The 23,689-nt window shown below is 48.5% G+C and overlaps 1 protein-coding gene across 1 annotated transcript in view; it reads left to right on the top strand.

The window, feature by feature from the left end:
- The window catches only part of DDX46 (DEAD-box helicase 46), a 395,525-nt gene that overhangs the window by 226,527 nt on the left and 145,309 nt on the right, over positions 1–23,689 (top strand). The window contains exon 17 of the mRNA XM_082254255.1: positions 64–201. Coding sequence (XP_082110381.1) covers positions 64–201 — 138 coding nt within the window. The remainder of the gene's footprint in view (positions 1–63; positions 202–23,689) is intronic.

A 23,689-nucleotide genomic window follows, 5' to 3' on the forward strand; every position in this document is an offset into this window, starting at 1 on the left:
TATGTTTATAAATGTCCTCGCTAGAGCTGGACAGTGAATGTGCAACTCCTGTTATTTTTCTAGGGCTTTGCCTTTACATTCATCACAGAAGATCAGGCTCGTTATGCAGGGGATATAATAAAGGCTTTGGAGCTTTCAGGAAATGCAATTCCTCCTGAACTGGAAAAGCTCTGGTCAGAATTCAAAGAACAGCAGAAGGCGGTATGTTTTTTTTTAATGTTGCATTAAAAATATTATTAGTACTATCTAAGTATTCTACTTTTGTTCTAATCTCCAGCTTTCTTTGAGACTGAACACACTGCCTAAGTGTTTTTATTGCGTCTGTAGCACTACTCCCATGGGAGCTGCTGGTTAAGGATTCCCCTGGGTAACCCATAGTATCAACACGACAGTCAGGGGTTTTTGTTTTTTTGTGGTTTTATTTGAGAACCTGGATAGGAGAAGGGATGAGTGGTATACTCCAACTTGAATAACAATGCACAATTGCTGGGACTGCTGAATAACTGAATGCAGCAAGGCCACTGCTTCACCCTGACTATGCAGTGAAGAAATATTTAGATGAGCTGTACTGTAATGTAGAACACTCTTCAGGGCCCTTCCTGGTACCCCCTTTGTCCCTATTCTTTAGGGTTCTCTGTACGGCACCCCCTTTTACTGTAACTCTCTGTGTGAGCTGGTTCCCTGATCCCCTGACTTCACTGGAGTGGTCCCCCTTCCTGGGCAGACCCTTTGGCAAGTCCCTTAGTACTCGCGGACACTGTTTTTCCCCAGAGACTCTGCCAGCCACTCCACCGTCAGCTCCACTGGATCCTCTGCAGCTCAGCTCCACACCTGGTTCACTAGGCCAACTACCTAAGACCACCTTCCTCATACACAGCAGGAGGAGAGACAGCCGTCTGCTTCCCTCCAAAGGCGCCCTATCACATGTCCCCTCAGCCTTTGCGCAATCCCAGGATGCATTGCAAGAATGCCCAAGCACTGGGACTCCCACAAAAGCTAACGTGCCACTGACTGGGTTTCCTCCACTGTCCAACAAGCTCGCTCATTGGATACAGTGGGGACTCTCCCTCAGACCCAGTGAATCACACCTGGAGACATGTAACAGGCAACCTAATAGATCAGGCTCCCCTGATGAGCAGAAGGAGCAATAGATGCTTTTGCCTAGCACCTACCTGCCTAGGAGGGTGCTACACGTCTATCTAGTAATGTTACTTTGCGGTATAAGCAAGGAAGCTGAGGCCTCTACAGTGTATAAATGTGCTTTTACTAAACAAAACTGCTTTACATACAAAACTTAGGAATACAATACAAGCCTGACCGATATACAGGTACAATCAAGATGCTACCTACTTCCTAGCCAATAAGCAGCCTATGGTCTGTAAACAGAAATGGGCTTAAAAGGTATTTAACTCTGGTTACTTTGTGTTCATGATCTGCATATCAATGATGACCCAGGCTTCTATAAGCAGTTGCTGGAGATCAGTCGAAAGCGTATTCAGGTATCTTCTTAAGGCTGGTATAGACCTTCCCTGGATCTAAGGCATTATGAAATCCTCCCTCCCAGTCTCTGCTGTTGACTTTTATTCTTTTATTTGGGAAACTTCCAGTTGTCAAGCTTTTGTTGATATGTTACTTGTTTACCTTAGTCACCGAACAACAGACTGATCCAACTCTATCATCCCCACATGGGTGTAGCAGCTTTGGATTACTGAGTTTTCATCTAGAGAGGCAGTCTCAAATTCTACCTCAAGATGGCACTCTGGTACTATACATGCCATGGGTTATATATGTCAGGTTGTAATTTTTTTTTGTTTACTACAGTTACACAATAGACTGAACAGTCAACTGAAATACAACAATGGTATCGAAGTTCCCATTGTTTGAGGACAGCCTGTGTAATTGTTACCAAAGCATTAGTTTGAGAAGTATCCACTCAAAGACAGCCTGATTTTTGTTTCTTTGACAAACTACTAAACAGATTAGTGCAGGTGTGGAACAAAGTCCTCAGATTAATAAAATATTTAGATCAAATGCCACACACTAAGCCAAGAATGTCATGGTAAACACTAACCCAAACTTTGTGAGTGTTCTAATCTGTAAAACTTATTTTACAAATTTCAGACAGCATTGTTTGTGCTTAGAGGATCTGTACCTTCCACTCCTGTGATTTTTTTTTTTTTTTTTTCACCCCCCCTTACCTTAAGGTGGCAGCTGCAGATTTCAGATACTCACCCATCCAGCAGATCCAGCAATATCATGCTGAGATTCTCTCATGTCCAGCCATAGCTCTGTCCCGCACCGCCATGTTCTTTCTGATGTCAGAGAGGCCCACCGGCTATTCCTGGTTCAGTGGGCGGGCCTCCCAATCATGCGCCAATAGGCCCCCTCCTCCTTTTCTGAATGGAAGTTTATGCCTCCTGGGATATCTGACGTGCATATTACAGGAGGCACAGCGGGCAGTGTGCACGTCATTCACATACGGCGACTGACGTGCATGGGGGAGGCAGAACTGGCCTTTTTTCTTACGTCCTCTGACAGTCGCCGCCCACTCATACAGTCTTCACTTATGGGTATTGACCTCTTATCCACAGGAGTAAGCTAGCAGAAGATTTTGTTAACACAAAACTTTGCATAGACACACCTACAGGGGGCTGTCCCTCTGGTCCAATACCCCCCGCTAGCCTCATTCCCAATTCAGTTTTTTGCCTAGATAGGAGTAGGCAGGCTTCCCTGTGCTGGGGCTACAGTCTCAGCCTTTTCTTTGTTTTATTACATTTTATTTTCTGCTAAGTGTGTTTTTTCTTTGCACTAATAGCTTTTAAATTGTTCCTGCGCTTAGTCAGACTTCGGAAGACTACAGCGTTGCAGAGCTGGGAATCTGACTTTTTGTCTTGGTGTCCCAGGACAGAGAACCTTATGGAATCCCAGCCTGCCATTGAGCGTTTAGCAGGCTATGTGTACGCCCAGGCCTCGCAAACGATCTGTCCCTGTCCTCAGGGACGCCGCGTGTAGCTAGCGTTCTGTTCGGCTGACTGTACCCCCACCCGGGGTGGGAGGCTTCCCGTCTCACGGCGGCACCCACGCTATCGTTGGTCGGTGACTAACCCCTCTATTTGTGGGGTGTTTATGGGGCCTCTGTGTTTGGAAATGGCAGTCTGTCTTTGATGTCTGCGTTATTCCCCTCCTGTCTGTCAGTGTGCTTCCCGGTCTCTCCCTGTCCCTGAGGGCACTATAGCGGTTATACCGCGCTGTGGGGGGGTCGCGGGGGGACCCTCTCCCTGATGTGTGCTTTTTTTGTGTACAATTTGGGGTACCAGACATGTGCGTGCGGCCCGCTGCGAAAATTTGCGGGGCTGCCATTTTTGGTGTGGGCATCCATTTCAGCTTCATGTGTGGGCTTCTGCACTCCTCCCTTCTACACTGCAGAAAATTTGCGCCTTTCGGCGCCATCTTGGATGTGGCATGGTCCTCTTCACAATGAGTTCGGTGGCCATTTTCCTGTAGCCTCCATTATTTTACATAGGCAGCCATTTTCCCTTAGTCTGTGTCCTCTAGCTGATGACATCACTTCCTTTCCTCAGACTGCAGATCGTTCCAGCTAGCATAGCGTCTGTATGTATGCACTTCTGGGGATCTTTTCACTTCTGGGTCGTTTTTCATGCTGGCAGTCACTTTCCTGCGGTTTGCCTGTAGCACTATTTCATTTCTATTGCGGAACCTCGCGGTGCGGTGCGCAGCGGTTGCTTCTTAAAGGGCCAGCGCCTTCAAAACCTTTATCCGTTTTGATATGGATTCCCAGGACAGCAAATTCCCCCCAGCTCTGGTGGAGGATTCAGGTACGCCTGGGTCCTCTGAGCAGAGCTCTCTTAGCATTGCACTTGCGACTTTAGCATCAAAGGTGGATCGGATCATGTCTGAGCGGTCTTTTAGAAAAAGGTCCAGCCTTCGCCTCCTTCTGATTCAGATTCTGATATGGTTGTCACGGACAGGTACCCCCCTGAGGGGTCTCAGTCCTCTCAGTCGGAGGGGGAAGTTTCCCCCGTCATGGCTGCCAGAGATCGCGCTGCTATGGCTGCGCTCATTAGTTCTGTCAAAGAAACGCTGCATTTGGAGGTTGAGCCCCACCAGCAGGGTACGCGGTCATCCTTTGGGACCCGCAGAACCCAGAGATCTGTTCAGGTTTTTTCCTGTCACGCCGACTTTCATGCAATGGTGATTGAACAATGGCGCAATCTGAAGCACAACTTTGTGGTACCTAGGCGGTTGAGTACCGTTTTCCCTTCGCGTCTCCAACAGATTCACACTGGATTGTGGCCCCTAAGGTGGACCACACGGTATCCAGTTTACACAAGGGCACTCTGATGCCCATGGAGGCTTATCCGGTGCTTAGAGACCCGGCGGATAGGCAGGTGGAATCTCTTGCCCGCCACTCCTATGTGGTGGCAGGTTCCCTGCTGAAGCCCGTGTTCGCCTCAGTAATGGTCTCTCAGGCTGTGGTTGAGTGGACTAAGGTGCTCAGACGCATCCTTGTGGCTGATTCCGCCCCTCTTGCTACTTTGGAGATGGTGGACCAAATTGTTCAGGCGGTTTTATGCCTGTGTGATGTGGCCTTGGATGAGGCCCCTTTTAGCCTTACGCTTCTCTGCTGTCGCAGTGATAATCCGTCGCCTTGTGTGGCTGTAGAGCTGGTCGGCAACCAGACTTCCAGGAAGACGGTGTCTGACATCCCTTATGCAGGGAATCTCCTTTTTGGGGACTCCCTGGACGAGTTGGTGAAGGGGGTCACTGGGGGTAAAAGCACTCTGCTGCCCCATGTGTCCAAGGGTAAGTTTCTTCCGCGGTAAGCGGGGCCCTTCCTTTAATCCTAACCTGGGGTCCTTTCAAAGTGCCTTTTAAGGCACATGACAAGGGTGAATCCTTCAAGGCCTCTGGTGGCCAGAAGGAGCCTTGGGCGGGCAAGTCTATAGCCGCCCACTCTGGCACGGTGGCCCTGTCCACCATTCAGGACAGATGGGTTCAGGAACTCATTCATTTGGGGTGCAAGCACCTCTAGGTAATATAGGCTTACCTATAGACAAAAGACTTTAAAGTGGGTTTACAACCACTTTAAGTGTGATCATCACACTATGTAGAGATTTGTGGCTGATTCAGAGCACAGACGGGTTTGTGCAGATAAAGGCACATTGAGGAAGATTTCTGCCAGATCCATGCATCGGATCAAGAGAGCGGCTGCTAAAATACCATTACATAGCAGCAAACAGATATTTGAAGCTGCTGGTGCCTCTCGAGTCCCACGGACATCAAGGTGTAGAGTCCTCCAGAGTCTTGCAACTGTGCATAAACCACCTATTCGGCCACCACTAACCAATGCTCACAAGCAGAAACTTCTGCATAGGGCAGAAAAATACATGAAGACTAATTTTCAATCCTTTTCACTGATGAGTGCCGTGCAACCCTGGATGGTCCAGATGGATGGAGTAGTGGATGGTTGGTGGACGGCCACCCTGTTCCAACAAGGCTGAGATGTCAGCAAGGCAGTGGTGGGGTCATGTTTTGGGCCGGAATCGTGGGAAGAGAGCTGGTCGGCCCCTTTAGGGTCCCCGAAGGTGTAAAGATGACCTCTGCAAAGTATGTGGAGTTTGACTGACCACTTTGTTTCCTGGTACAGAAGGAAGAACTATGCTTTCCGTAATAATAAAATCATCTTCATGCATGATGACGCTGCACCATCTCATGCTGCAAAGAATACCTCTGCATCAATGAGTGTTATGGGGATAAAAGGAGAGAGAGTTATGGTGTGGCCTCCATCTTCTCCTGACCTCAATCCTATCGAGAACCTTTGGAGCATCCGCAAGCAAAAGATCTATGAGGGTGGGAGGCAGGTTACATCCAAACAGTCGCTCTGGGAGTCTATTCTGACATATTTACATATAAAATATTTAAAAAATGAAAATGCTGTTATAAGTTTGATTGAAATAGCTTTTGATTGCAGTAAATATGCTGCAAACACAACAAATGACAATTTTCAGTTCTTTACAACCTATAAAGTGTTTTGAAACTTACTGTGCGTAATAATTTAGAACAGTGCATTGTACGTTTTTTATGTTTAAAAAAAAAAAAAAAAAATACTGTTAGGTTTGTTCAATAAAATTTGAATTGTACTCTTAATAGTTGATAACGTGAATTATGCTGTCTGTTGACATCAATTATTTAAATGAGAAAAATATAATTTGCATAATAATTTGGAACAGGGTGTAGTGTGGTGAGATACATCTGGATACACATGAATTTGGGCCCCGTCAAAATGCAAGGGACACTTGGACCATGCTTGGCGCAGGCCCTCCTCCTTCACAGTGAAAATGTGCACTCTAGAGAGAACATCACGGGGAAGGGAGGCTTTACCCGAATCTCCCCGAACCTTAGCGGGCACCCTGGACCCTATGTACACGATCCAACTCCAGGGCCTCTGCAGGCGGTCTGCCCAAAAGTTGATTGAGGATGACCACTACTGTAAAGCGGAGGTCAGGGCCCGCTGTAGCCTCAGGGATCCCCCTTAGCCGCAGATTATTGCGCCTGCTGGTAATCCAAGGCTATTGTGCAAAGTTGGTGGAGCCTGGAAACAGTGTCTTTCACAGTCGGTGGAGTGGTGGTGGAGCCCTCTGGCACAGTGAGACAAAAAAGGCTCCGCTTCACGTCTGAGCCTGCATGCTGCAGGGGGGCCGACTGTCTTATGTGGAGGGAAGGCAGGTGGGAAAGCAGCTCAAACAGTCTGGCAGGCAGGTCCTATGGCCGGAGAGGTAGTGGAGAGATAATAATAAAGGGGTCCCTCTGTAGACCTCAGCTTTATTGTGGGGAGCAATCCAGCCGCAATTCTCAGTGTGCAGCAATGATCGTCTCTGGCTGGATTGCACCGGGTGACGGGATGTTCAAAGCCAGTGGCATGCGTGGCTAAGCACTAAGGGGCCCATAGGGGCCTGCGGTGGGCACGAGGCCTGAGGCAAGATGGTGGCCGGGACAAGGAAGGAGGCCCTGAATCCCGGATCCCACGTAACTGGGAGGTACGGAGGGTGAATTAGAGTGCTGCAGCATAACAAGCCAGATGTAGGCCGCCTACTGGGTGGCCGCTCCCAGTCCCGCGGCAGTAGGCCGCAGAGACGTTGGTAGGTGGCAGACTCCGGATGGAGGTGGTTCAGGCTCTGGGACCCCTAATACAGGGATATATCGGTACTGCTCGACGTGCTGCACCTGATGGTGTAAGGTGTCGCCGGTTATCAGGGTAAATAAGGCTTGCGAGGGATTCCTCTGTGGCAAGGCAGGAGCTCTTTCTCAGCATGTCCAGCCTGGTTGAGAGAATGCTATAGATGCTCCTTGACTATAAAATTGTCCATTCTGCCTCGCACTTCTGCATAGATTGTTGGTTGTTCCAAGCCTTTGCAATAGTTTGGTAGTTGATCATTTTCTAGTAAATAGGTGCATTAACTTGGCGCCCTTTTACATTTGCCTGCTCTTTAATTTAAGCCACATCTGATCATATAGCAATGCTAATAAAAGATTGAAGAATATTAATTTGTGAAGATGAGACCATGGGGAATGATCTCTCTGGTCAGTCTAGTTGGCAATTATAATTTCTCTTTGGTTCATCGACTGACACAGCGCTGCATAAATCATAACTGATGGGTTATATTGCCTCCTCCAGGAGTAGGACTAGGCAGAACAAAAAACACCTGGCTACGCCCATGGGCCACTCCTAACTGGTATATAACCGCCCAACCCCCCCCCCCCCCCCTCTGCTCTAGGTTATCAGTTTGTTTGTCTATTCAGGAGTAAGAACGTAGGCTCCCGGCCGGGACCTCTGGTCCTAGCAACTTTATCCTTCCTTACATCTTTTTTGATTTTTCTCTCAGGAGATCCACAATCAACTGCTGGGCTGGGCAACGGACTAGATAATCTAGATTCAGTGGTCCCCCCAGCCCAGCCAGCGAGCGTGTGCAAACAGCAGCTATGCGCTAGGTTGGCCCTGACATAGCCTCACGAACAGAGGCTGGCCAGCGAGTTAAATGTCTCGCAGGGTCGCATGCAACCGGGCTTGGGTCTGAGTCGCAGCGGTCCTTGGCCGTCGGCTCCCCTACTTAGGTGGCGAGGGGTTCTGTCTGAAGCGTTACCCGCACCATGGAAGGGTAAGTACAGTCCGCTCCTCTCCCCTTTTTCTTTGGGGGAGACACGGGTAACCTCCAGGGACAGTCGGACCTGCCTGCAGGTTCCCTCCTCCCATCCTTATATCCCTCGGTGAGCTGAGCTTCCCCCACTCCCTTTCCCCCCTGTCTGGACCTGGAGTCTGGTGGGGGTCCCAGGGCAGAGAATGCAGCAGAGACCCCTGGGATAGTGTAGTGTGTGTCCCGCCCTGGTAGCCTGGAGGGGGTCCCAGTGTAGGAGATCCCTAGGTGCATGCCCTGCTGTTTGCACTGTGTGTATAGTGTAAGGGGGTCTCAGTGCCCAGTGTGCAGCGCAGTCTTCCCTAAATGTGTGTCCCACCTTCTGCAGGGGGGGGGGGGGACTGGGGGGGTTCTGCAGCATTGCAGAGGGTGCAGAAAAAGATCCTGGCAGCATGCTTCAGTGTAGCTGATGGGGGGTATTTTCCCTTAGTCTAGCTGGTCTCCGGTTGGCAGCCATGTTTGTGTAGCGGGTGATGTCACAGGGGATGCTGGAGGATTGAGGCCTGGTCGAGATGCCGAAGCTCCTCCTCTTCCTCAGTTTCCTCTTCCTGTGCCCGGGACATATGAACAGGGATAGCATCCATGATGCTGGGCTCGAACTTTCGACGCTCCTCCAGTCGGTTGGGTGAAACTTTTGGGGGTCCGTGTTATCTTTTTACTGATGGGTAGGTACCCTGAGCCTTGGGGGGATCCTTTAGTGTTGCCAAAAAGATTATTTTTGTACTGCAAGGTCTTCCTTTCCTTATGGAACCTCCGGGTCACATCTCCCCCACTGACCCCCGCATGGAGGTGGCAGGTCCCTCGGAACCTCAGCTTCCCATGGTTGCACGAACAGTGGTCCTGCAGTCCTTAATGTCCAATGTGGAAGTGGTGTGTGGGCAAAGGCCCAGGAAGAAGCGTCCCCCGTCTTCCCCTGCTCAGTTTGTCTCATCTGAGCCTGATGCCGCTGTGGTCGCTGTCCATCTGGGGGGCTTAATATCACACCCCCAGATCTATCTGATAGTGAGAATGATTGCTCCGTTGTCACAAATGAAAAGCCACTGGTAGACGCACTTATTAATGTGCATGAAACTTTAAAAATGGATGAGGCGCGGCTGTGGTGTTTGTTACACATAAGTCACCTCGTACTCCAAAGGTGTTTCCTTTGTGCCTTATTTTCCTGTAAGGAATGGGAACAACCAAAATTACCATCTGTGGTCCCCAAATGTTCTGCTGTACGTTACCCTTTTGAGGATTCACTCTTAAAGAAGTGGACTAGACCACAGTGGTGGACCCTCCTGTTTCAAAGTTGAATAAAGCAACCATGATCCCAGTAGAGGAATCCCTGTCCTTTAAGGACCCGACTGACAGGAAAGCAGAGGCTGTGGCTGGTTCAGCATTGTGGCCAGTCTTTGCCTCATACATTTGCCTGAATACAGGTCCTGTGCTGTCCAAACTTTGTTTCAACGGTGGTGATTAAGCACGTGCTGTGGCTTAAGAATTGGTCCGCAGACCAAGCCTCTAAGAAAGCTCTCACTGATCTGCCCTTTTAAGGCAATCGTCTCTTTGGGGCTACCCTGGATGACATTATTAAGGGTATCAATGGGGGGGAAGAGTACCTTCCTTCCACAATCCAGGAAAGGGAAGAAGCCTCGTCGCAGATGTGGGCCCTCCTTTTCAGCCCATAGAAAATGTTGTTCTTCTGGGACAGAGAATAAGAGAAATAGATCTTTTAAATCATCCCCAAGCAACCTTGGTCTGGTAAGCCTAGAGCTAGCTTCTGCAGAAATGCAGACAAGACCTCTTCAGCATGATGGTCTGCCCTCACCCATTGTTGGGTGGGGGGACATATTGGCTGATTTCCAGCCCTGTGGATGACTGAGCGCCAAGGAGATCTGCATAATATTTATTTTGGGGGTACCCAGAAAGGGAGACAAAGCTTTGTCCTTTTCAGCTTTTTTTTAGGTCCTGAGTCTTCTTGTGTGGAATTAATTCCTACGAAGGTTCAGGTGATGTCTGAACTACTGAAGGTACCCCCTATACCTGTCCAGGGAATTGATTTACCGAAGTCTGATTTTAATTCTGACCAGGGTGGTCCTTCCTCTGGACAAATTTCAGGAACCACAGGCCATGATTCACTGGCTGCTGTCAGACAGTTCTCTCTCCCGATTTGCATACAGGTTCTGAGTCTTGTATCAGTTTATTTATTTTTGGAGCTTGTAAGGCTATCAGTGTTTTTTGTTTACAACTGCAGCTGCCTTTGCCCTTACAGGGATAATAACCCTCAGTGTAGTACTCAAATATTGGAGAAGTCTCAAAGCATTGTCTGTTTCTGGCTGAGTCCCTTTACTGGCATGCCCACTGTTGGAACACCCTAATGACCTCCCAGAACAAGAGCAGTTACCGGGCATCAGACAAAATTCCCCTGAAGGACCCATCATTTTCTGCCAGATCTGGTTTTGTCAGGATTCTGTATTGGAACCTGTCTGTACAGCAGTCTAGCTTCTTGCTGGAAGGCCTCCGAGCAGGATTGTCCCTGGCACTTAATGTGTTTAGACAGGAGTTAACCATCCCTCCTCAATTGCAGAAGCCCCGAGTGTTGAGGGATCTTTTCTTTAGTGGCACCTTTCTCCCATTTTTTTAACCAACCTTAACCCTTGGTAGACCCAGCAGGATCACTAAGCCTTCTCATTCAGAGTGAACCCATGTTATATATATATATACGAGCCGCTCAGGGTACTAGTAAATGCAGTCCTGTTCCTGCTGCTGTGAGTGCTGGCTGGGAAGGAGACCGTGCACGCTTCAGACAATGACAGTTCAAAGCAGAAGATCCCGCGAGCTGCACATAAAAACAAAACCTGCTGTGTGTGGACAAGTGGCAGTGTCAGCCTGGAATGTGGCCAGGCCACATCGCTAACGCGTTTCACTGCGCCCACTGGAGCTTACTCATAGGGATGATCTGTGGTTCCTGGGATCTTCTGTCTTCATTCAAAGGCTGATGCACACATCTCTTCCTACCTTAAGGGAACCCATTTCTTTGTAGAATTATTGTCTTTGGGGCTGCATCCTGGTATTCCAGAACAGGTGGTTCCTTCTGTCATAGGGTTCTACTTTTTGCAGGCCTCCTGTCTGACTTTGAGGTGAAGTCTTAAGGACTTTGTGTGACCTGTTAACAGGGGTTTAGGTGTCTATGTGCAAATGGGCCAAAATGCAAATTTGTCAGCTCTTCTAGCACAGTTCCCTCTATTAGAATCTTTGAGTGGACATCCTTCGCTGCCCTGATAGGTCTTGTTGGATCTGGGGAATCTAAAGCATTCTTAGCCCTTTTGATTCCAGAACTCATGGTTAGAATACATTTTCTAAAAGTGCTGCTGTGCGGGTGAGTAATGGTGCTGCCTAGTTTGAGGTAATAAATGTATAGGTAAAATATATTTGCTATATTGTAAACCTATGAACACGATAAATGTGACGACTGACCCCACTCCAATTGATCCCTAATAGTGGCATCCACTCATAGGGTGTTGAATAGGTAATAATGCTATGAGTGTTGAAAAACCTTAGTACATGTGAGAAAACAAAATAATGAATAAATATTGAAATTGAAAAAAAGCTAAAGTGCTGGTGCAAAATGAGTGTCCGCTTATGCCACGAATTCAATAAGTACGCCTAGCCTCTGTCCCTTAAAATTTTTACCTAAGCCCTGTGTAGATATTTGCCAGCTCACCACGGATCTTCCAACTACAATTTAGACCAATTTGGCAGATGCGCCCGATCGTTTAGCAATGTTGAGAGGCCTGGTGCTGCTGGATCGAAGTATTGCAGTTGATGCCAGGTTGGGCACATACAGTATCTCACCAAAGTAAGTACTCCCCTCACATTTTTGTAAATATTTTACTATATCTTTTCATGTGACAACACTGAAGAAATGACACTTTGCTTTGCTACAATATAAAGTAGTGAGTGTACAGCTTGTATAACAGTGTAAAATTGCTGTCCCCTCAAAATAACTCAACACAAAGCCATTAATGTCTAAACCGCTGGCAACAAAAGCGAGTACACCCCTAAGTGAAAATGTCCTAATTGGCCCAATTAGCCATTTTGTCTCCCCGGTGTCATGTGACTCGTTAGTGTTACAAGGTCTGTTTTTTTTATTGGTTGAGCCAGATGGACTTGTCTCTTTTCAACCTGACTATGTAACTATGTAACTATGTAAGGTCTCAGGTGTAAATGGGAGGTAGGTGTGTTAAATTTGGGGTTATTGCTCTCACACACTCTTACTGGTCACTGGAAGTTCAACAAGGCACCTCAAGGCAAAGAACTCTCTGAGGATCTGAAAAAAAAAAATTGTTGCTCTACATAAAGATGGCCTAGGCTATAATAAAATTGCATTGTATGGTGGCCAAGACCATACAGCAGTTTAACAGGACTGGTTCCACGGAGAGCAGGCTTCGCCATGGTCGACCAAAGAAGTTGAGTGCACGTGCTCAGCGTCCTATCCAGAGGTTGTCTTTGGGAAATAGACGCATGAGTGCTGCCAGCATTGCTGCAGAGGTTGAAGGGGTGGGAGGTCAGCCTGTCAGTGCTCAGACCATATGCCGCACACTGCATCAAATTGGTCTGCATGGCTGTCGTCCCAGAAGGAAGCCTCTTCTAAAGCTGATGCACAAGAAAGCCCCCAGACAGTTTATTAAGTGGTCCAAATGGTGTCAAGTGTGTGTGGCGGCAACCAGGTCAGGAGTACAAAGACAAGTGTATCTTGCCTACAGTCAAGCATAGTGGTGAGAGTGTCATGGTCTGGGGCTGCGTGAGTGCTGCCGGCACTGGGGAGCTACAATTCATTGAGGGAACCATGAATGCCAACGTACTGTGACCTACTGAAGCAGAGCTTGATCCCCCCCCCCCCTCCCTTTGGAGACTAGGCCTCAGAGCAGTATTCCAACATAACGACCCTAAACACACCTCCGAGACGATCACTGCCTTGCTAAAGAAGCTGAGGGTAAAGGTAATGGACTGGCCAAGCATGTCTCCAGACCCAAACCCTATTGAGCATCTGTGGGGAATCCTCAAACCAGGGTGGAGCAGCGCAAGGTCTCGAACATCCACTAGCTCCGTGATGCCATCGTGGAGGAGTAGAAGATGACTCCAGTGGCAACCTGTGAAGCTCTGGTGAACTCCATGCCCAAGAGAGTTAAGGCAGTGCTGGAAAATAATGGTGGCCACACAAAATATTGTCATTTTGGGCCCAATTTGGACATTTTTCTTGTAGGGGTGTACTCCCTTTTGTTGCCAGCAGTTTAGACATTAATGGCTGTGTGAGTTATTTTGTGGGAACAGAAAATTTACACTGCTATACAAGCTGTACACTCTTGAAGCAGAGTTGTAGCAAAGTGTAATTTCTTCAGCGTTGTCATATGAAAAGATATAATAAAAACAGGGTTCCTGCGTAACTCTTAAACGTTGCACACTGTTGTTTGCGATGTGATCAAACTTTAGTAAAGCCATTTGGATTTAACTTGAAGATGTGTGGTTATATAGTTGCACACATAGTTACATAGGTTGAAAAAAGTCCATCTGGTTGACCAAAAAAAAAAAAACACAGTATTGAAAACCCAACCATACAATCACATTTACACAAACCTATACCCACAGTTGATCCAGAGGAAGGTGTGCTGTCAAATATCTACACTGTCATGCATGATCCAATCTCCAGCTGGCGGTCGCTGCAGCACCCATTATCCAAGATCTTTTTCTAGAAACATGTGTGAGAGGAATATAAATGTTTGCAAAGGTGCTGGTCCCAGTACTGGACTTCCTGAGACAGTGGGGACTAGCAGTGAGTTGCTACCTAGATGACCACCTGTGCTGATAAAGCACATGGCACTCATAATGCACATTCTGCTTTTTCAAATCCGCTTTGGCCCTGACCAGTTGGAGTATCTGGGTCTGATTCTCAGCTTGGCGCAGGCCAAAGTGTTCCTGCCGGTGGAAAACTCCAAAAACTTTGGACTGCTTTTTGGCTGCTACTGTCCCGCAGGCGATCCTCACTGCATTTTTCCCATGCAGGTCCTGGGTCTTATGGTGCCCACCTTCGGGGTTGCCCTGTATGTGCAATTCCATACATGAGTTCTGCAAAGGGAAATCTTAGCCATATGGGACAGACCAATCTCCCACTTCCCTGGACAACCAAATTAGTCTGGGGCAGTCGGCCAGGGCCTCTTTCCTCTGGTAGCTTTGGTTTCCTTTCCTCCAGTCCAGGGAATCCTTTCTCCTTTTCTCCCCCTCTAGTGGACAGTGGTTACGACTGACCCCGGCCTATCTGACTGGGGAGGGATCCTGGGGTCATGGTCAGCTCACTGTCATTTGACACCAGGTAACGCTCCTGCCCATGAATTTCCTGGAACTACGAGTGATCAGGCTGTTTCTAGAGTGATGGACGGACCTTCTCAGTGGGTGCCCAGTAAGGATCCAATCGGGCAACTCCACCATGGTGGCCTATAGAGATGTGTCGATTTTCAATAATGCGAAATATCGCAGTAATGCATACTCACGGTATTGTTACCATGGGCATTTTTAAAATACCACATTTTTCGCTCCATACACTGATGGGGCTGCCCCCGAGTCTTCGTCTGGTGTCCAGACTCCCGGCTCAGTTGTCCTTTACTAGAACGGAGCCTCTACTTCTGTATAGGTCCGGCTCACAGGCAGAGCTAGCCGGATCTCAGATGCACTCTGCATACACAGGAAGCTGCGGCTTTGCTCTATACTGCAGCCGCATGCTTCCTCCCGCGTTCAGCCACAGACAGACAGTGCCTATAAGCAAATCTCTGGCTCTGCGAGTACCTACCCACTACTATTACTGTATACTGTATGTGTGTATATAGATAGATATGATATATATTTATATATATCATATGCACAGGCATAGCAGCCCAAATTGCAATATTATATAGTCAGTACAGACTCTGTGAACCAGGCTTAAAATAGGCCATCAAACAGATGGTGCCTATAAGCAAATCTCTGGCTCTGCAAGTACCTACCCACTACTATTACCGTATACTGTGTGTGTGTGTATATATAGATAGATGGATATGGATAGATGTGTGTGTGTGTGTATGTGTATATGTGTGTATTGATAGATTATATATATATATATATATATATATATATATATATATATATATATATATATATATATATAATCATATGCACAAGCATAGCAGCCCAAATTGCGTTATTATATAGTCAGTCAGTACAGACTCTGTGAACCAGGCCTAAAATAAGCCGTCAAGCAGTGTCTGACCGACCTGGTGATGACTGGTGCTGGCGCTTAACTCCGATCCAATGGCCTGGTCCAGAAGTGGTTAAACCTGCAGGAGGACCAGTGTTTTTATTAATAAATTACTTAACTATTGCTTTAAGCCTAGTTCACATATATGCAGTTTGGCGGCCCACATTTGCACAGGCATAGCAGCCCATTGATTTGAATGGGCTTGGACTTCTATGCCTGCGTTTTTGGCTGAGAAAAGGTGCATGCAGAATTTTTAAAAATGCAGTGGCTGTGAAATCCATCCTGCCCAGCATTTAAAAACAGTTTGCGTGTGCAGGAACTGCAGGTAAGTTGCATGGTGCAAAAGCAGGATGGATTTCAAGGCCACTGCATTTTTTTTTAAATGCTGCATGCACCTTTTTTCTGCTGAAAACGAGGGCATAGCAGCCCATTCAAATCAATGGGCTGCTATGCCTGTGCAAATGTGGGCCACCGACCCACATACATGTGAACCAGGCCTAAAGCAATAGTAAAGTAATTTATAAATAACACTGGTCCTCCTGCAGGTTTAACTACTTCTGGACCGCAAGGATTTGCCCCCTTAATGACCAGGCCATCGGATCAAGGCCACTTGAAATCATATAATCATATAATTGAACACCGAGATAATACCGTATACTGTGGCAAAACCTTAATCGCAGCATGGAAATCTGATACCGTCACATGCCTAGTGGCCTACATAGGCTACCAGGGCAGCACAAATAGCATTGCAGCAGTACTGGATGCTTCACGCATTATTCAGTGGGTGGAGCTTGTGGCAGCTGTCATCGCCATGTGCATTCCAGGTTTTGAGAACTGGCAATGGGACTAAATCAGTCAACAGACGCTGGATCAGGGAGAGTGGACCCTACGCCCTGACATGTTCCGTGAGATTTGCCTACGCTGGGGCACTGGATCTTCTGGCATCCCACCTAAACAGGAAGGTGCCACAGTTTGTGACAAGAGCAAGGCATCCACTGGCGGATTTACCGGTGACGCTGTGGGATCAGTATTGTTTCAAATATGCATTCCCTTCTCTCGAGCTCCTCCCATCTACTGTGCAGGAAAGAGGCTGAAGGAATTCCTGTCCTTAAGGTGGCTCCAGATTGGGCTCGTCAAGCCTGGTACACTGATTTAGTGCAGCTAATCGCAGTTGCTCCCTGATGGCTGCCCCTTTGATCCTCTGTCCCAAGGACTGATCTTTACGGTCTCTGACTAACGGCATGACTTTTGAAAGCCAGGTTCTGAGAGAGAGGGGTTGTCGGGTTCAGTGATCCCTACAATGTTGAAGGTGCACAAGTCTACCCCTTGGGAAATTTAGAAGGCTTATATCGCCTAGTGCTAGGTTCTGGATGTCAATCCACGCTCTTTCATTGTTGCTGAGGTTTTGGCCTTCCTCCAATGGGGGCATTCAAGCAAAGCTTGCTTTGAGTACCATTAATGCCAAGTTTCTGTCCTGTCAATCTTCTTTCAAAAATTGTGAATATCCCCTGCGCTCTAATTGGGTTAAAAATGTGAAAAACAAATTTCTCTTTCGTTCATTGACGGACACAGCTCCCGGTATTCATAACCATTGGGTTATACTGCCCCCTACAAGAGTAGGACACTAGTCAGAAAAGAACTCTGGCTATACCCATGGTTAGTCCCAGGGTGTATACTCCCTCTCTGCTGTAGCCACTGGTTTTTTGTGCCTAGTCAGGAGTAAGGACCTAGTTCATTGCTGGGATCTTTGGTCCTGGCAATTTTTTTCTTTTTAGATAGAAATTTTTTCTACTGGATTTTTCCTGTGAGATTTACAATCAACTGCTGGACTGGGCGATGGGCTGGATAATCTAGATCCAGTGGTCACCCCAGTCTGGTCAGCGAGCACACACAGACCTCAGCTCCGCGCTAGGTCGACCGCAACATAGCCCCACTGGACGGGGGCTGGCCTGCGAGTTAAACCCCTCACGAGGGCGTATACGACTGGGTCTTGGCCCGAGTGGCAGCGTTCCTCCTGGCCAACAACCCCCCCCCCCATTTTGATGGAGAGGGGTTCTGTTTGGAGCGGTGCCTGCCTGGTTCCTAGTATGGTTAGCAGTTGCACCACCCTCTCCCCCTGGAGGGTTTTGGGGTGGACATGGGCCCCTCCTTGGGATGGTCGGATCCCCGGGTTCCCCTCCCTCCCACAAGCACCCCGTCTCTTTCACGTATGTCGAGTCCCTCACCTGCCCACACCCTCCTCTTCACGTATGTTGGGGCGGTTTTGGAGGTCTGGCCACTGTTCAAGGGTTAGGGGCAGGGCGCTTACTAGCCAGGGGATGCGCCGCCAGCGACCGGACGATTGACTGCGGGGTTCTGTACCTGGTGGGTGCTCCTACCAGGGCCCCCCCATCCTGCCAGGATCTGTCCCTGAGGCCTGGTCTTCCTCTTGGTTCCCTGTAGGCCTCGTGTTGCCACCATTTTGTTGTAACCTGTGTATGCCTGTACACGGCGGCCATGTTTGTGTAGTCTGGCACCCATTTTTCTGTGGTTTGCCATTGAAAATAGTGGCGGCCGTGACAGTGGAACCCTGTAGGCATCGATTTCTGCGATAAGAGCCTCTCCTCCATCCCCTGGTGCTGACTCTTGGATGGTTTTACTTCCTGATTGCCGCATCTGTAGTGCATTATCCTGGTGGCCGCAGGCGGGTGGTGAGTCTGGTGGGGCCCTCTGCCTCTCTGTTGAGGAGCGCTTTGTGCCTGGCCCCCGGTGGTGCTGCCAGCGTGCCAGCGCGGTGGAGGTTGTCCCTTGGCAGTGTTTTTACACCTTTTGTGGGGTCCCCCTGGTTACTCATGGAGTCTTTGGAGCACATTTCCCCACCTGATCCTCTTTCTGAGGCTGCAGGTCCCTCCGGGGCCTAACCACCCGTCCATGCACTGACGGCGGTCCTGGAGTCCCTTGTATCCCAGGTAGAGATGGCTTTTAGGTGACGGGTTAGCAAAAAAGCGCCCCTGCTCCTGCCTCATCGGTCTCATCAGATCCTAAATCTGATTCGGCCAACGTGGATCACCCTGCTGGGCCTGCAACCATGCGTCTGGAATCCTCTGATCGTAAGGATGATTCCTCCACATCCGCAACTGTACAGGAAAAGGCACTGGTGGGTGCACTGATTACATAGTTACATAGTGAGGCTGAAAAAAGACAAAGTCCATCCAGTTCAACCTATGATGTGTGTGTGTGTTTGCTTTTAACCGTACATTGTATACCCCTGTATGTTGTGGTCTTTAAGGTGTCCATCCAATAGTTTTTTGAAACTATCAATGCTCCCCGCTGATACGACTGCTTGCGGAAGAGAATTCCACATCCTTACCGCTCTTACAGTGAAGAACCCCTTACGCACTTTAAGGTTAAACCGCCTTTCCTCAAGTTTTAGTGAGTGGCCACGTGTCTTATTGTATCTCCTTTCTCTGAATAGTTTGTTCCTTATGCTAGGGTCGCCAGTACAGTATTTGTACATTGATATCATATCTCCCCTCAATCGTCTCTTCTCCAGAGAGAATAGGTTCAGTGCTTGTAGTCTTTCCTCATAGCTGATGTCCTCCATTCCCCTAATTATTTTTGTTGCCCTTCTCTGGACTTTCTCCAGTTCCAGCACATCCTTCCTGAGGACCGGTGCCCAGAACTGGACAGCATACTCCAGATGTGGCCGGACCAGAGTCTTGTAGAGTGGAAGAATAATCTCTTTATTTCTGGAGTGAATCCCCTTTTTTATACAACCCAGTATTCTGTTGGCTTTGCTTGCAGCGGCTTGGCATTGCATGCCAATTTCCAAGCCTGTTGTCTACCAGTACCCCCAGGTCCCTTTCCATCCTAGACTCACCCAGAGGTTCCCCCCCCTAGTGAGTAACTTGCTTTCTGGTTTCTGGCCCCCAAGTGCATTACTTTACATTTTTCTACATTAAATCTCATCTGCCATGTAGTTGCCCACCCCGTTATTTTGTTCAGGTCTGCTTGCAAGATTTCCACATCCTGCATAGAAGATATTGGCATGCCTAATTTAGTATCATCTGCAAATACTGAGATTGTACTAGATATCCCCTCCTCTAGATCATTTATGAATAAATTAAACAGGATTGGTCCCAGGACAGAACCCTGGGGGACCCCACTTTCCACACCCGCCCAATCCGAGTACTCCCCATTAATCACCACCCTCTGGACTCTCCCCTGGAGCCAGTTCTCTATCCAGGTACTCACCTTATGGTCCATACCTATCTTCCTTAGTTTGTACAGTAAGCGTTTGTGGGGAACGGTGTCAAAGGCCTTTGCAAAGTCCAGATACACCACATCCACAGGCTTACCTTTATCTAAGTGGCAGCTCACTTCATTGTAGAAGGTTAATAGATTGGTTTGGCATGAACGATTTTTCATGAATCCATGCTGATTACAACTTATAATACCGTTTTCATTACTAAAGTCTTGTATGTGGTCCCTTATCATCCCCTCCAAAATTTTGCAGACTACTGATGTTAGGCTGACCGGCCTATAGTTACCCGGGATATATCTCGGCCCCTTTTTAAATATTGGTACCACGTTGGCTTTTTTCCAATCAGCTGGCACCATACCTGTCTGTAAACTATCCTTAAAGATCAAGAATAATGGTCTGGCAATCACCTGGCTGAGCTCATTAAGAACCCTTGGGTGCAAGCCATCCGGTCCCGGGGATTTATTTATGTTAAGTTTCTCTAGTTTAGCTCTAAGTCTATCCTCTGTTAGCCATGGCGGCACTTCCTGAGGTGTATTATTTAGTTCGGCCTTACAAGCGGGGTTCGTGTAGCCCCCCGATTCCTTTGTGAAGACTGAAGAAAAGAAATTATTTAACACTTCCGCCTTTTCTCTGTCCTCAGTGGCCATTTTTCCTTTATCATCTTTTATGGGGCCAATGTGTTCTGGCCTCGCTTTCTTACTGTTTATATACTTAAAGAACTTCTTGGGGTTCTTTTTACTCTCCTCCGCTATATGTCTCTCGTGTTCTATTTTAGCCGCCCTGATTTCATCTTTACATTTCTTATTACACTCTTTGTAATGCTTAAATGCTGCCAATGACTGTATCATTGTATTGTATCCGTGCTTAAGACCCTAAAGATTGAGGACTCAGCTGGAGCTGCAACGGAGGCGCAGGATACCCTTTGGCAGTCACAAGCTATCCAGGTTAGCAAGGGTGATTCCTTTCCCCGCCTTTTTTGACAGAATTTTTGCAAAAAAGTGTATACGACCAAAAGCGTCCCCGTGGGGCTCCTAAGCGCTTAACTAGGCATTACCCCTTTGAGGAGTCTCTTAAGAAGTGGACTGTGCCACCGGTGGTGGATCCTCTGGTTTCCAGATTGAACAAGGCAACCATGATTCTGGTTGAAGAGTCCCTGGCCTTTAAAGATCCAGCTAATAGGAAGGTGGAGACTGTGGCCCGCAATATGTACACTCTGGCTGGTTTGGCATTGAGGCCAGTAGTCACCAGTGCCCTAGTGTCGCAAACTCTGACCGAGTCGGCTAAGCTTTTACGCCGTGACCTGGAGGTGGAACCGCCCCCCCTTGCCTTTGCTGAGCTGGCGGATCAGCTGGTCCAGGGACTGCAGTTTGTTTGATGTCTCTTTGGATGCGACTCCCCTAATGGCCCGCCTCTGTTTTGGCAGTGGTCTTTCGGCCTTTGTGGAGCTACCCTGGGTGACATTGCATCACAGGGGGAAGATTACTTTTCTACCGCAGGCTACTAAGGGCAAGGAACCTCGTCGTAGACGTGGGCCTTCTTTCTCAGCTCGTAAGTTTTTTTTTTTTTGTCCCTCAGGGTCGACTGACAAGGGCTCAAAGCCTTTCAGGGCCTCTTCAGGAGGATCCAAAAAAGCCTAGTCTGGCAAACCAAGATCTGGCTTCTCGAGACCCGTGGATAAGGCTCATTCAGCATGAAGGTGCGCCCTCATCCGTATTGGGGGTGGGTGGGACGTCTTCGTTGGTTTCCGGATCCATGGACTTCCCTGGTACAAGACAAGTGGGTCCACAAAGTAATTCAGTCCGGCTACAAGAACTAGTTTCGCTCTTGTCCAACAGCAAGGTTTTTTCCTTACAACTTGCACTTGTACCCAGACTGCTTACAGGGCCTGTTTGGGGCAGTACAAGACCTGTTCCTTCAAGGGGTGATTGTCCCGGTTTCGACTTCGGAATATTTTCAGGGTTTTTACTCAAACCTGTTCACAGTCCCCAGGAAGAAAGGCAAAGTGCGTCCAATCCTGGACTTCAATGGAATTCATTCAAACGATGGTGGCATCCCTGCGTCAGGGAGATTTCCTCGCCTCTGTCAATATCAAGGATGCCTACCTTCACATTCCAACATGTGCCAGTCATCAGCATTTTCTCCTCTTCGCTGTGGTAGAGGAGCATTATTAGTTTGTGGCATTACCTTTTGGTCTCGCCTCTGCTCCTCTGGTCTACACAAGTGTTTGCCCCGGTGCTAGCTTTGCTACGCCAACGGGGGATTGCGGTACTGAGCAACTTGGATGATCTTCTGCGAGGGGATTCTCCCCCAACTCTGGTGGAAAACCTGGAGATCACAATACGAACTCTGCGGGAGTTTGGCTGGATTCTGAATTTTTAGAAGTCTGCTCTGGCTCTTTCCACAAAGCTGGACTATCTGGGCCTGACTCTGGAGTCTGCCTTAGCCAGAGTGCTCCTTCCTCTAGACCAACTTCAGAAATTGCTAGCTGCAATTCGCGTCCTGCTGTCCAACAGATGGTCATCCCTCTGGACTTGCATGCGGGTGCTGGGCCTGATGTCTACCTTCAAGGCGGTTCCGTTTGCACAGTTCCATACGAGTCCCTGATATGGTTTGTCCAGCACTTCGACTGAGAACATCTTTCCTCCCCTTGTATTGGACAGTGGTCACATGGATGCCAGCCTGTCCAGTTGGGAAGGAGTCCTAGGCAAGCGTTCTGCTCAAGGGATCTGGACGCTGGAAGAGTCCAGACTACCGATCAATGTCTTGGCGCTCCGAGCGATCAGGCGGTTTCTGGATCATTGAACGGATCGTCTTTAGGGTTGTCCAGTGCACATACAATCACAATGCCATGGCTGTGGCTTATGTGAGTCACCAAGGGGGCACAAGATGTGTCCTGGTGGTTCTGGAGGTAGCCGACATTCTAAGGTGGGCAGAGTGGTTTGCCCCAGCCCTCTGCCCAGTACACATTCCAGGGGTGGCAAATTGGCAGGCGGATTACCTCACTCGGCAGTCGTTGGACCAAGGGAAGTGGTCCCTTCATCTGGAGGTGTTTAATCAGCTATCTCCGGTGGGGTACCACCTAGGTAGATCTGTTGACATCTCGGCTCAACAGGTGCATAGGTTTGTGGCTCGGTCAAGGGATCCTCTGGCGGACGCCACAGACGCGCTGGTGGCCCCGTAGGGTCAGTATCTGCTGATTTACGCCTTCCCTCCTCTCCAGCTTCTGCTCAGACTTCTACGCAGGATCAAGGCAGAAGGGAATCCTGGTCATCGTAGTGGCTCCAGACTGACCTAGTCGGGCTTGGTACGCCGATCCTGGTGCAGCTGGTCGCTTACGTTTCTTGGAAGTGTCCTCTCAGGGAGGATCTGCTGTCCCAAGGACCTATCTTTCATCCTGCTTTACAGTCGTTGGCATTGACAGCTTGGCCATTGAACGCCAGGTGCTGAAGGATAGAGGTTTTTCTGATTTGGTGATTCCTACACTGTTGAAAGCTCGGAAAAGACGTACATTGCGTGGTGTGAGTCTCTTGGGGTTCATCCTCTTAGTGGCTCGGATCTTAACCTTCCTTCAGCGGGGGGTTGAACAGAAGTTGGCCTTGAGTACCATCAAGGATAGGTGTCGGCTTTGTTGGTCTTCTTTCAAAGACCTTTAGCCACACACTCCCTTGTGCATACCTTTCTTCAGGGTGTCTGACATTTTGGTGGCTAGTGCGGGCTCCATTGCCGCCGTGGGATCTCCATATAGGTGCTTTCAGCTCTACAGAAGCCTCCCTTAGAAAATATTTGGTAGAATCCCCTGCTTACCCTGTCCCAGAAGGTGGCCATCGCCTCTGCACACAGGATGTCGGAACTGGCTGTTATCCTTTTTAGGAAGTCAGACTCTTTATGCTCAAGGACGGACCTCAAAGTGTTGTCCGCTTAGCGACCATTTCCAGATGGATCAGACGGTGGTTCAGGCCTATTCCA

This window comes from Pelophylax lessonae (assembly GCF_965119305.1).
Source record: "Pelophylax lessonae genome assembly, chromosome: 4".
Lineage (NCBI taxonomy): Eukaryota > Metazoa > Chordata > Amphibia > Anura > Ranidae > Pelophylax > Pelophylax lessonae.